Source organism: Aquarana catesbeiana, linkage group LG06 (assembly GCF_042186555.1).
Source record: "Aquarana catesbeiana isolate 2022-GZ linkage group LG06, ASM4218655v1, whole genome shotgun sequence".
In the NCBI taxonomy this organism is placed as follows: Eukaryota; Metazoa; Chordata; class Amphibia; order Anura; family Ranidae; genus Aquarana; species Aquarana catesbeiana.
The window spans coordinates 357,196,362-357,211,557 of NC_133329.1; the positions used below are offsets into that span (position 1 = coordinate 357,196,362).

Genomic DNA, 15,196 nt, shown 5'->3' on the forward strand with positions numbered 1-15,196 from the left:
TAGTGGTAAAAAAGAAACAAATTAGGGTGATGGTTAAAAAAGTAGCATGATGGTCAAAAAAAATGAGTATGACGATCAAAAAGAAAAAAAAAATCCCCAAAGCAGCTCAGTGAGTGAAATTGAGGGTTTCTGTTTTGGTGAACTTTCACTGATAGAGAAAATTATAATTTTGCTACAAACATAATTCACCTAAAATCACTTGTTTTCTTTTTTATAACAATGAATGCCCCTTTTACACATGCGGACCATTGATTGGAACAAAAATAGGCCTTTGATCCATTTAAAAAAAACAGATGTTGATGGATGTGGCTATAAACTGATGTAAATGGATCCGTTTACATCCATTTTTCCATCGAGATGCATTGATGTCCGTTTTTCATCTGTCAACGGATGGATGGAAAACAGACAAAGGGGCCGTATGTATGAAAGGGGCCAAACTGTTATTTTTGCCTCACACTTGAGTTTCAAGTTCTAAAATCAATACTTCTGCAGTCCAGAAGGGGCATTGGAAATGGCTACAACTAACAGTTAACTTGTACAGGGAAATCCTTAGACAGACAGACTAAATTTCCATGGTGGAAAGCAAGGCATCCTACAAAATCCCGCAATTACTGTAGGTAGGCTTACTACTTGACCATCTCTGCAGAAGTTTGTGGCACGACGATCTATTCTATCGGAATGTTGGGCATACTTACATTGTTGATATACAGTAACTACTCTGGTTAATATGCCTACAGTTAGTTTGTTAGCCATCAGGCAGGAAATTTGAATTATCAGAATGGAAGGACATATGTGCAAAATTGCTTAATATGCATGAGTATCTGTAAACCAAATGACTAAACTGTCATAGAAGATTTAATACTTTTAAAAATAATTTTTTAAAACATTTTCAGCTTTCATTTACCATCTCTAAAGTACATATAAACCCTAATTGGATGATATTTAGTTTGCTAAATCGCTATGGGGGAGATTTACTAAAACTGGAGGGTGCAAAATCCGGTGCAGCTCTGCATAGAAACCAATCATCTTCCAGGTTTTATTGCCAAAGCTTAATTGAAGAAGCTGATTGGCCGCCAAGCACAGCTGCACCAGATTCTGAGTGCTACAGTTTTAGTAAATCTCCCCGTATGCATCATAAACAATGTTTTGCTCTCTTTCATTTATATTTTAAGTGAGAATGAATTTAACATACGCTATGTTGTCAGAAGTATTGGGACACCTGCCGTTACACGCACATGAACTTTAATGGCATCCCAGTTTTCGTCCATAGGGTTCAATATCGAGTTGGCCCACCCTTTGCAGCTATAACAGCTTCAACTCTTCTGGGAAGGCTGTCCACAATGCAATCACTATGGGGTTGATTTACTAAGGGCAAATAGACTGTGCAAGCTCTGGAGCAACTGCATTTGCAGAGTGCAACTGCACTTTGCAAAGTGCACAGTCGTTTTGCCTTTAGTAAATCAACTCCTATGTGTCAGAGAAGCCTGCATTTGGGATCAGTGCATTGCAGACACAATGCACAGGCTCTGTTAACCCCAGTCCCAGCTTCTGCACAGGCCTTCTGTGTGGCAGGACTACAATTGTGGAGACTTCACTGCCTAGCTGCTGCCGTGTTTTGTGATTCATGGATCCCAGGCCTTGATGGCATGTCTCTGTGGGCAGCGCACTAAATAAAATAAAAAGAAAAGTATTTTCCCTGGCAGGGGCACCAAATGATTCAGACAAGGTTGGTTTGGGTTTCAGGGATAAGGTACACAATCATGTTGCATGGTACACCGTAAAGTGATTGTAAAGTCTTGTTTTTTTTCCTATAAAAATAACAAACGTGTTATACTTACCTCCTCTGTTGGAGTGTATTTTGCACAGAGCAGCCCGGATCCTCCTCTTCTCGGGTCCCTCTTTGGTGCTCCTGGCCCCTCCCCCCTGTTCAGTGCCCCCACAGCAAGCAGCTTTCTATGGGGACATCCAAGCCGAGTCACAGCTCCCTGTGTCCATTCAGACATGGAGCCCTGACCCCTCTCTCCCCTGATTGGCTAGCTGACTTTGATTGGCAGCGGTGGCAGTCAGTTGCGCTGCTGCTATGTCTCAGCCAATCAGGAGGGAGAATCTGGGATGGCTGAGACATTCCTGGACATTCCTGGACATCGTTGGATAGGGAGGGACCCCAGATAGGTTTTAAGGGGGCTGAAGGGGGCTGCTGCACACAGAAGGCTTTTTATCTTAATGCATAGAATGCATTAAGATAAAAAAAACTTTTGCCTTTGCAGCCCCTTTAAATATGTGTATAACATGACACACATGGATTGATTTCCTAGAACTGGAGGGTGAAAGTTCTGGTGCATCTCTGCACAGAAACAAATCAGCTGCCAGATTTTATTGCCAAAGCTTAATTGAACAAACTGAAGTTAGAAGCTGATTGGTTTCCATGCAGAGCTGTTTTAGTAAATAAACCCCAAATGGTCCAAGCAATGGACTAAACTTTTAAAATCAGCCCTTTTCTCTTACACTATTTATTGAAGAAGGCTGTTCTTCTCAAGTACTGAACACTATACTGTTTGATGACCCTGTTAGCAATATATTATAATTCAGTGTCAGTGCCAACACAGCATTGTAACCAGTTGAATTGTTTTTCTTTCCAGGATACAAACCCATTGTACAAAGACACCATCAGTACATTTAAAAATGTCACCTATAAGAAAGCAATAAGAAGAGACGGCGCAGCGTGAGGACATATTCCAGTGGCTATGCGGAGGTATAGAAGATTAATGTATTCCAGATTCCTGGAGTTTTCTACACAATTCAAGGCCCTGAGCTGAGAGTTCATTAGTTCTTGTAAAAATTCATGACTTTGCCATTCATCCGTTCACAGCCCTAGGCCGAGGCAGAATCCATGCATCACAGAGTGCTGAAGAAGAAAGAACTACTGAATAAAGCGTTGATTCGGACAAGGATATAACTGCAAATAAAGGGGCCCGTAGCAAAATAATAAGAGCCCTCTGTGTTCTTAAAGGACTGTAAATTATGGTATGTGCATATTGCTGTTTGAACTGTGTTTATGCATTGTATTTGCACTATTTCTACTTTGTGCTTTTGCATCACTCTTAAGATCAATAATTGCTACTATGACCATGGTTACGTTACACAATGCCACAGTTGCAGAAACACTTCTGAAAAGGAACATGTGGTATTCAAAAGTGTTTGGGACAAGCTAAGCTAGTAGAGATTATCACTACAGTGAGATCCAGTGCACTCTTCACAGCTTTAAACTTTGTGGTAGTGGGTGCTGTAATGACAAAACAAGGAATGGTCCCATTCTATGGTAAAGAATAGAGTGGCAACAAGGCATCACTGACATACCAAATGATGCAAACATAGGTACAATTATGCACTGTAAGCTTGTGACAATACATGTCCCTAATTCTCTACATAATTTAGTGTGCTGGTGACACCTTGCCTCTCTACAGTAACACTACAGTGACCTGCTGCACATTCATTAAAAAGTTCATGCAATAGAACTGTAATTCAAAACCCAGCTTCTCAGTGTGTTTACTTTTATAATAACACTACAAAATAATGACTGGTTTACAGTGCATGTAAACTCAAACATAAAGGAGAAGTATGGCCAAAGCTCTGTTAGCCATACTTCTCCTGTGGGTCACATAGGTGCACTTAGTTGTGCACTCCTGTGACCCAGATATAGCCAACAGTGTGCTAAAGCCTGTTGTCGACTGACATCACAGAGCCAGTCCAGGCTCTGCAGGGTTCCTGACAATAATCTTGGGATCCACCCAGATCCCATTTCCTATTGCTGTCTCTGTCACCACAGAGGGAAATTTACCCTATTGACTCTCACTGTTGGTCCTGGTGACCACTATTTTCGGTAGACAAAGTAGTGCAAAGTAAGTCCAAACTTTTTTAAGTTGTCACAGGTATAGGTGGTGTGGGGAAATCTTCCAATGGGTAGACAGCTGTATAAAGAAGGATATCCTATCACTTTGGAGAGATCTCTCCCCAATGAGACGTAACTAGAAGAGAATAAACCTGGCACAGGTCTTAGCCATTCCCTACTCTTTCTAAAGCTAGCTTACAAACCTTTAGCACAAGTTCCAAAATTATGTCAACATTCATCTCTTTGTTAGATGCTGATTGAGCAAAAGGATCTTTGTGCTGTGTGTTTCCATGCCCTCTATACTGATAGGCCACAAAGAATTAATTTGCAGTGATAAATTAGAGCTATCTTGGATCGGGACAATACTTCGATCATAGCGCTCTGTTCAGTATATACTTCAGTCTAATTATCTACTTAAACAAACATAAACCTTATTTTACTTTCTATGTACAGTATCTGACAAAAGTGAGTACACCCCTCACATTTTTGTAAATATTTTATTATAGCTTTCATGTGACATCACTGAAGAAATGACACTTTGCTACAATGTAAAGTAGTGAGTGTACAGCTTGTATAACAGTGTAAATTTGCTGTCCCCTCAAAATAACTCAACACACAGCCATTAATGTCTAAACCTCTGGCAAGTAAAAATGTCCAAATTGGGCCCAATTAGCCATTTTCCCTCCTCTGTGGCATGTGATTTGTTAGTGTTACAAGGTCTCAGGTGTGAATGGGGAGCAAATGTGTTAAATTTGGTGTTATCTCACTCTCTCATACTGGTCACTGGAAATTCAACATGGCACCTATTGGCAAAGAACTCTCTGAGGATCTGAAAAAAAAGAATTGTTGCTCTACATAAAGATGGCCTAGGCTATAAGAAGATTGCCAAGACCCTGAAACTGAGCTGCAGCACGGTGGCCAAGACCATACAGTAGTTTAACAGGGCAGGTTCCATTCAGAACAGGCCTCACCATGGTCAACCAAAGAAGTTGAGTACACGTGCTCAGCGTCATATCCAGAGGTTATCTTTGGGAAATAGACGTATGAATGCTGCTAGCATTGCTGCAGAGGTTAAAGGGGTGGGGGGGTCAGCCTGTCAGTGCTCAGACCACACGGCATCAAATTGGTCTGCATGGCTGTCGTCCCAGAAGGAAGCCTCTTTTAAAGATGATGCACAAGAAAGCCCACAAACAGTTTGCTGAAGACAAGCAGACTAAGGACATAGATTACTGGAACCATGTCCTGTGGTCTGATGAGACCAAGATACACTTATTTGGTTCAGATGGTGTCAAGCGTGCGTGGCGGAAACCAGGTGAGGAGTACAAAGACAAGTGTGTCTTGTCTACAGTCAAGTATGGTGGTGGGAGTGTCATAGTCTCGGACTGCATGAGTGCTGCCGGCACTGGGGAGCTACAGTTCATCAAGGGAACCATGAATGCCAACATGTACTATGACAAACTGATACAGAGCATGATCCCCTCCCTTTGGAGACTGGCCTGCAGGGTAGTATTCCAACATAACGACCCCAAACACACCTCCAAGATGACCACTGCCTTGCTAAAGAAGCTGAGGGTAAAGGTGATGGAATGGTCAAGCATGTCTCCAGACCTAAACCCTATTGAGCATCTGTGTGGCATCCCCAAATGGAAGGTGGAGGAGCGCAAGGTCTCTAACATCCACCAGCTCCGTGATGTCGTCATGGAGGAGTGGAAGAGGACTCCAGTGGCAACCTGTGAAGCTTTGGTGAACTCCATGCCCAAGAGGGTTAAGGCAGTGCTGGAAAATAATGGTGGCCACACAAAATATTGACACTTTGGGCCCAATTTGGACATATTCACTTAGGGGTGTACTCACTTTTGTTGCCAGCGGTTTAGACATTAATGGCTGTGTGTTGAGTTATTTTGAAGGGGCAGCAAATTTACACTGTTATACAAGCTCACTACTTTACATTGTAGCAAAGTGTAATTTCTTCAGTGTTGTCACAAGAAAAGATATAGTAGTGTATTATATAATAATAATATTTACAAAAATGTGAGGGGTGTACTCACTTTTGTGAGATACTGTATATCTTGCTCCTGTTTTACTAGACTAAAACAAAATATTGTTTTTCCAGATTTATTGGCATATATTCTGTGCTTATTTTTCCAACTTTTGAAGGCGGTAATTATACCATCATCTTGAACAGGAAAGGTCTGGGTTTTATAGAGCTACAATCTACCGTTGATCAAATTTGCTGCTATAAAAATAGTTGAAGATTTTGGATCTTTAGTTGATGCTACTGACAGACCTTAAAATGCAGTTTTACCGTATATTACATAGTTGTTTCACAGGTAACCTGAAATCATTAATTTCCTAAAATAAGACTTGAATTAGCATTGGTATTTTATCTATATACCACTGGTGTTTTCACTAAAGAAAATATTATCAAAACTATAGACCTTCCAACAGCAATTCATAAAATTGCTGTCAACTTCATGCTGCTTTCAGATTGACGTTATTTGCTTTTCAAGAAAATTTGATTGCAGGCCCTCTATGCACACTAATGGAGGGCTCTCATTCTCTCAAAGCTCCCCTTGCTTATATTTCTTAGTTAACTGAAGCCTAACCAGCAAAGTAGTTGTGTTCTAAAACAAGGGCAAACAGAATGGCTAATGAGTAGTCATTGGTATTGCCTATGATCACCATTCAGCTGTTCTTTTCTCCATTAGGGTAGATTTAGACGTGTGTCCTCCTCTGAAGCCACGTTTGGATAGCACTTAAGAAGCTACTGACAGATGGTAAGGAAGCAATGTGACGCCTGTTTTATTACAATTTTTGCTAACACACCACATGTATTGCATGCAGTTGCGGAGCGTTTGTGGTGCTACCCAATTTGCTTAAGTGTGTAGCATTCACATGTCGGGTAAACTTTGTCGTGGGTGAAAAGCATTATGATTGCAGCATGTAAACACCCCCATCCGCTGTCTATTGCTATTTGAGGGGGACGGTTAGCAGGTGGCAGAAACGCAGCTCAACTGTGCATTTTACTGACCCCCAACTGCACATCTAAATGAAGCCTTACTTGTCATACATTACTCTGCACTGTGTAGAGATGGCCATCTTGGTAGAGAAACTTTGCTTTCTCGTATCACAGCTGCTACCCCCCTTCCCCAGTGACTGGGGATCTGATGGGGGTAATAATCAAAAAGCAACAGGAGAGTTGGACACAAATCCACAAAACAGATTAAGCAGAATCAGAAAGATTCGTGCACTGCAGATCCTCAGGTACAGTCTCTTCTCCAGCAAGGAGAACTAAGTAGTACAGTAATGATTTCAGGTAATCTTACTCCAAATCTCATTAGACTAGACTAGCAGTTGCAGCTACAGTGCCTTTAATGATTTCACATTGCAGATATGTAGGTATAAAGCACAAGGCAAAAAAATAGGAGGTATATAAAACATAGGATGGATTTTTTCAAGGTACTCCCTAGGCATAATAAGCATTTTTATATATTTCCTATAACATAGAAAAATGTTTACTGTTTGAGTTCAGATTCACTTTCAATATGCAGTTGTAGCTTCCTATACCAAGACCAGGGAGCTTTTGGTAGGGGAACCTTCCCATGCTACTACATATAGAGATATGTTGTTTTCTTAGAAATTTCTTTTAACAGTAGCAAAATACTGGAACTTCTTCCAAAGGCAAAAAAAAAAAAAGGTTTTACATACAAATCATGGTAATTAAGCCAGAGAGCACATGCAGTATACTAGGGCACTATTGTCACCTCTGAGCTTCAGTGGTCACTAGTGTATTAAGGAAGCAACCTGTTCTTGACCACAACATAGAGCTGCTATGGCAATAGTTTCACCATCACACTTCCAAATGTTTTTAAATGGTGAAATCTTTTTTTATGACTTGGTTTGTTTTTTTTTACTTTGTGTCATATGGTTGAAAAGTTTTGTGATTTTTGTTTGTTTTTTTACTTAATTACTTTAATATCTTTCTCACCATTGATTTACTTATTAATGTATTAACCAGAATGGGGGTCACCCTTAAAGGTCCTGAATACATCAGAACCTGTGAAGCTTATTCTCGATGGCTCTGATATCACTACAGACCTTTAGAAAAGCAAGCACTTAAATAACTTAAATAACACTAACTTGAAGCACTAGTATGTTAGAGTGGGATTGGGGCTTCGATTTTGGAAACGTTTTTTAAAAATGCATCTCTACAAAGCAAGCTTTTGTAACCAGAAGGCTTTTCAAAAGATTTTGGAGTGTTTTTGATGGAATTTCTGCCCATTTCGCCAAAGAGCTCAGGTTACCGATGTGTAATGAGAAACGCAAGAGGAAAAAAACACTATCCCCAAATTGTTGCCACAAGGTTGGAAGAGAACAATTATCTAAAATGTAGTTGTGTGCTGTAGCATTAAAAGTTCAGTTCCCTTCACTAGAAACACCGGTGCTATGGATTAGCCACATACTTTTGGCCATTTAATAGGCCTGATGGTCAGTCCTCAAACTTTTTATCATATAGTGGACTTTCATATGTAAAAGCTGCGGATACAAAACAGAGCTGGGTAACTGAGGAAAGGTCCTGGGGCAGTCAATTTTCTGCACACCCTGTTAGAAGTCATAAAACAAATCTTTCTAAGTTTACTAAAAATGGCTGACCATACAGAACTTTATGCATAGCTTGTCTTCATACTAAATAAAAAAATACAAATTCAGATATCTTCAAACAGTAAATATAGTGAATTTTGTAAATGGCATTAGTTCTATTTTACAATGACGTAACACACTTTTTAGGGTTACTGTCCTGTTGAACAATCTAGCCAATGGAATTAAAATAATAAGACTGGATGTTTCCTTTGAGTGTGAATGTGTATAACTGACCTTTTTTTTTATATTTCACATATAACACTGGTGTATAAAAGACTGTATAAAAAAAAACAGACTACTAAATGGTTACTCTGCTACTTTATAGTGTTCCGTCAATGGAGAATAGTTGTTGTTTTGTAGCTGAAGAATTTGATACATTATCAACTTTTTTGTACAAAAATGTTTTGAACATAGGCTGGTCCTTGTTTGAGGTAAAAATCTTGATTTTTAAAAATGTTTCTATTATCTGTATTTTTGAATAGAACAACTGCAATAAATGTAACTTAAAATAATATGTGTATTACTGGTGGTTATTATGATAATAAAAAGTGTCTTTTTTTGTTTAGGTAATGTCTTGCTTTGTTTATTGTAGACCAGAGATGTCAACCTCAATTTAATCGAGGGCCGCATCAGCATTATGGTTGTATCTGTAAGACTATATAAATGCATCTACTCTTTATCACAGGGATGGACTGGCCATCGGGACTACCGGGAGTTTCCCGGTGGGCCGAATGGCTCAGTGGGCCGGTTTCAGCGGCTGCCTATTGTGTCTACGATTTACCCGTCAATCGCCGACAGCTGGCGCCTGACGGGTAGATCGAGATGCATGCAGAGTAGCACAGGCAGCCTCTGTAGTAAGTTCTCTCTCATGTCACGCTGCTGCTGCTCCCCCCGGCGGCCCCTCCTCCTCCTCTCTTCTCGTCCATCTCCATTTGCTTGTGACGTCATCTGGGATGGACAAGAAGAGAGGAGGGGGAGGGGCCGCCGGGGGGAGCAGCAGCAGCGTGACATGAGAGAGAGAACTTACTACAGAGGCTGCCTGCATGTGAAGAAAACAACAAGTAAACGCTGTGCCCTGATTGTACCCCATGTGCCCTGAATGTGCCCTGATGTACCCCATGTGCCTGATGTACCCCATGTGCCTGATGTTCCCTGAATGTGCCTGATGTGCCCTGAATGTGCCCTGATGTACCCCATGTTCCTGATGTGCCCTGAATGTGCCCCATGTGCCCTGAACGTGCCCCATGTGCCCTGATGTTCCCTGAATGTGCCCTGATGTACCCCATGTGCCTGATGTGCCCTGAACATGCCCCATGTGCCCTGATGTTCCCTGAATGTGCCCTGATATACCCCATGTGCCTGATGTGCCCTGAATGTGCCCCATGTGCCCTGATGTTCCCTGAATGTGCCTGATGTGCCCCGAATGTCCCCTGATGTGCCCTGATGTACCCCATGTGCCTGATGTGCCCTGATGTACCCCATGTGCCTGATGTGCCCTGATGTTCCCTGAATGTGTTCTGATGTGCCCTGATGTACCCCATGTGCCTGATGTGCACTGAATGTGCCCTATGTGCCCTGATGTTCCCTGAATGTGCCCCATGTGCCCTGATGTTCCCTGAATGTGCCTGATGTGCCCCGAATGTGCCCTGATGTGCCCTGATGTACCCCATGTGCCTGATGTGCCCTGATGTACCCCATGTGCCTGATGTGCCTGATGTTCCCTGAATGTGCTCTGATGTGCCCTGAATGTGCCCCATGTGGCCTGATGTGCCCTGAATGTGCCCTGATGTGCCCCATGTGCCCTGATGTTCCCTGAATGTGCCTGATGTGCCCTGAATGTGCCCTGATGTACCCCATGTGCCTGATGGGCCCTGATGTACCCCATGTGCCTGATGTACCCTGATGTACCCCATGTGCCTGATGTGCCCTGAATGTGCTCCATGTGCCTGATGTTCCCTGAATGTGCCCTGATGTACCCCATGTGTCTGATGTGCCCTGAATGTGCCCCATGTGCCCTGATGTTCCCTGAATGTGCCCTGATGTACCCCATGTGCCTGATGTGCCCCATGTGCCTGATGTGCACTGGTGTTCCCTGAATGTGCCCTGATGTACCCCATGTGCCTGATGTGCCCTGAATGTGCCCCATGTGCCCTGATGTTCCCTGAATGTGCCTGATGTCCCCTGATGTGTCCCATGTGCCTGATGTGCCCTGAATGTGCCGAAAGTGCCCTGATGTGACCAAATGTGCCCTGATGTGCCCCATGTACCCTCATGTGCCCCATGTACCTTCATGTGTCCCATGTACCCTGATGTGCTGTACCCTGATGTGCTGTGTTCTGTTGCCCCGAAGTGCGCTGTGCCCCAATTTGCTCTCTGGCCTGATGTGCAATGTACCCTGATGTGCTGTACCCTGATGTGCTGTGCCCTGATGTGCCGTGCCCTGGGCCGGTCTGGATAAAGTCCAGGGCCACATTTTTGTCCCAGTCCAGCCCTGCTTTATCATATTAAATAATTGCCTCTGCATTCAATTATTACAAATTTTAGTAATAGCCTAATGCCGCGTACACACGGTTGGATTATCCGACGGGAAATGTTGGATGTGAGCTTGTTGGCTGGAAGTCTGACCGTGTGTATGCTCCATCGAACATTTGCTGTAGGACTTTCTGCCAACAAATGTTGGTTAGCAGGTTCTCAAATTTTTCGCCAACAAAACTTTGTTGTCGGAAAGTCCGATCGTGTGTATGCTGCAACGAACATTTGCTGTAGGACTTTCCCCAACAAATGTTGGTTAGCAGGTTCTCAAATTTTCCGCCAACAAAACTTTGTTGTCGGAAAGTCCGATCGTGTGTACACAAGTCCATCGCACAAAAGTTCACGCATGCTCGGAATCAAGCAGAAGGAGCCGCACTGGCTATTGAACTTCCTTTTGCTCGGCTCGTCGTAGGTCTTGTACGTCACCACGTTCCCACGTTTGGAATTGTTGGCCAACATTTGTGTGTATGTAAGACAAGTTGGAGCCAACAACCTTCGAACAAAAATCCACATTTTTGTTGTTGGAAAGTCCAGTCGTGTGTACGGGGCATAAGACTTAAGCTGTGGAGGACCAATGCAGACCGAAATGGAGCCTATTCACACTCCTGCTGCAGATGATGCAAGTCTAAAAAGAAGGGTTGCACACCGCTGGTATCATCCAAAAGAAACTTTATTGGAGACCACGCAGACAGAACATGGTTCTGCCATGATGTTCCGTCTGAGTAGTCTCCGATGCACTGAGAAGCGCAGGATCTGGTGGATAAGCTCTGTCCTCCTTTCTGTTGCTGACTGCTGAGAAAAGGTGGGGGGAGAGATGAGTGAGGGGGGTACAGCTGCAGGAGAGGTATGATAGCAATAAAAAATGGCCTGCGGGCCTTGTGTTTTAAACATTTAAAGCTACTGATTGCTTTGTTTTAAAGAGATGAATAAATAGCAATTTGAGCAACCAAACAAATGTGAAAAAAAGTAATTGATAAATGGCAGTAGCTGCTATTACTAACAAGTGCTCTCACTCCACTCAAATTATATAAATGGCAAGAAACCGTGCTGTGCTACTAAATAATCAAAACAAATTGTATTAATCAATATACTTAATATCCAAAAAATGCAAAATAAATGGATATAAATTCATAGAAATATAAGTGTGTCAAGGTTCATCAAACATATCAAGTGATTGATTGAAGTGAATCCAAAATTATCAATTCACCACTGGTCCAAAAGTATCCAAAGTGCTTGTGCTCACCTCCACCAATCTCAAAGGCTGTTCACCTCGCACATGAGTCAAATCATCAGTTTTCCCCTCTGGGGATAGTGGAGATTAATGACGTGATGCTGATAAACTTCACTCCTTCCTCTAAGACACCTGCTTCTTTGGGTTCCAAAGAACCCCAATCATATCTCCATAAGGGATAAGTATGTAAAAAGAGAAGACAAAATCTAGTGCTCTCTGTATAAAATATTTATTCTTTATAAAGGTAAAAAATAGACTCACAAGGATGGCATTACAAGCCATGCTAGCTGGAAAGCCATTCAGACACAATGGGGGTTATTTACAAAAGGCAAATCCACTTTGCACTACAAGTGCACTTGGAAGTGCACCTGCTTTAAATCTGAGGGGTAGATCTGTAATGAGGGGAAGCTCTGCTGATTTAATCATCCAATCATGTGCAAGCTAAAATGCTGTTTTTTATTTTCTTTGCATGTCCCCCTCAGGACTACAGTGAATGCACTTTCAAGTGCACTTGCAGTGCAAAGTGGATTTACCTTTAGTAAATAACCCCCTATATGTCTTGAGATGGCCGCAATGCAACGTCAATACGAAGGCCTTAAAATGAATGGTAATGTGTTGTTTTTTTTACCGAAAGTATAGGTTTGATAAACAGTTGTACAAATATTGTGTGACCTTTGCAACTACTTTATATTGTACAGGTTTTCTGCTTTCAGAAAATATATATTATCCACCTGAGGTGCAATGGGAGATGGAAGGCATCCCCTGGCAGCCAAAGGTTAAGTCAGGAGTGACATTACAAATAAAGCCAGGACTGAGGTGTAGGAGGGCGCCATGACTCAGAAGGAGGAGGCATTCATAAACTCAAAATATCAACATGTCTTAGCTCTTGCAAAGTGTTGACATCTATGCACAGAGGGAGAGAACTGTGGTAGAGATAGTGAGATAGAGAGATAGTGGCAATAATATTATGGGGTTCTCTATGATATTGAGGAACCCTGGGTAGCCAGTATCAATGATGCATAATTTTTCAGTATTGGCTCACATGTGATCCTAGATCTTTAACACTTTGTGACTATCAGCATTCTGGCACAATGCAGTTTTCTCTGCTTTAACTACCCATTGTTCCTTGCACCATAAAAGTGTTCCCAAATAAAGTACATTTTATCACCTCCTGTTTCATCTTTAGTGACTCTGTCAACACAGGGTAACTTGCAAATTACAAACAAGCAAAATATTTCTCAGTGCACTTAGCAGTCAGTCTGCAATACAACCAAATTGACCCTGTCTAACAGTTTACATTAAAAACAGAGGGTTTTGTTTGCACACATTTGCAAATATATACGTAAGCCACAGTTCCTATGCCAAGGGACCTCTGTATATATACTGCAGTCCTAACTAAATTTCCAGAGCCTCCATAGTAGGAGCACATATAAGAATGGAAAAATTAAGGGCAGGTATGCCTGGAGCGAGCTCACCCCTCCTTAAAGGCATCCATTATTATATGTGTTTCTACTATGAAGGCTCTGGAAACTTAAATTTAGGACCGCATTATATACAGAGGTCCCTTGACATGGGCATTGCGGCTTACATATATTTGCAAATGTGTGCAAACAAAACCCTCTGTTTTTAATGTAAACTGTTAGACAAGGCCAATTTGGTTGTCTTGCAGGCTGTCTGGTAAGTGTGCTGGGAAATCTTTTGTTTCTTTGTGATGTGCATTGCCCTTCCATATACACCTTGCTGCAAAGACCAGTTAGGCTGGGTTCACACTAGTGCAAATTGGATGCGTGTTTCTCCACATCCAATTCGTATGTTAGGAGACTGTGACAGGCTCTCAAAGGAGCCGGTTCACACAGCTCTGGGATGGCTGCGGAGCAGTTTGCAGAAGAGTCCTGTGCATCTTCTGGTCCATTTCAGGTCCAAATCTGGCTAAAAATTTGGGCCTTATTCGTCCCTGGAATGGAAAACAGGGACGCACCTGACCCCTGCTGTGAGACACTCTGCACTGCAGTGTGAACCCAGCCTTATAGTTGAGGCCGGACCGATTGCCACTTTTTTGTAGAGTAGCTTGTAAATTAAGCCCAGCCTGGAAAGAAGAGCATCTACTATACTCACTTTGCCCATGTTTTCAGATTCTGGTGCTTTGTTGTCTATGACCACTGCAGGTATTCCACATTACTGGGCATGTGAATAGTGAATACTTACTCTTCCCATTCCAACATGGTCACTATAGGACATATAAGCTAGTGGGAGGAACTACAGCGTGCAATCTGCTGGAGCACATTTTCATACAATTTTCAGTAAAAGGAGAACTTTCCTTTTCATAGAACTACTGCTTTAATATTGAGTTGCTCCACAATCTCTAAATCCAAATCCCATAAGACTGGCAGTCAGAGGAATAGCAGTGCCTTAGATGAGCTCACACTGCAGATATACACCTATGAGGTTCAAGGCACAGGAAGTGTACTGCTATTTTTCATAGGGAATTGATGGTAAAAGGAACATTTTTCAGGGTACTGCTGGGGCAAAATTACATTTTCTAGACATTCCTTTTAACATAGCAAATCTTCAATTTTTTTAACCACACATAACTGCATGACCACTGAATGTGGCGCTGGAAACAAAATAACTACATATGATACAGATCCCACTAGAAAACAATAATGCCCTGCTCCTTATAAATGAATATGTTAATAATAAAATGCAATGAGATAAAAACAACAGCGTTAGAATGCCTGTCACATCACTTCCGGTCCGCGCCTCACTTCAGCCACGCCCTACGTGTTACGTCACATCACGTGACTTCACAGGAGTACTGGATTGGAGCGTTGGTAACTGTATTTATATACGGGGACAGGAAGTTGATCAGCGACCATTTTCTTGAAGACAATGTCAAAATAGAC

General features: G+C 42.1%; 1 protein-coding gene across 2 annotated transcripts in view; it reads left to right on the top strand.

The window, feature by feature from the left end:
- The window catches only part of ITGB6 (integrin subunit beta 6), a 222,128-nt gene extending 217,738 nt beyond the window's left edge, over positions 1–4,390 (top strand). Inside the window, exons 15-16 of one of the 2 annotated variants that reach the window (XM_073634070.1) lie at positions 2,640–2,752; positions 2,870–4,390. In XM_073634070.1, coding sequence (XP_073490171.1) covers positions 2,640–2,726 — 87 coding nt within the window. In that variant the 3' untranslated portion in view covers positions 2,727–2,752; positions 2,870–4,390. Of the gene's footprint in view, positions 1–2,639 lie in introns of both variants that reach the window. The other variant, XM_073634069.1, reaches the window with a different exon arrangement.
- The last annotated feature ends 10,806 nt before the right edge of the window (positions 4,391–15,196 follow it).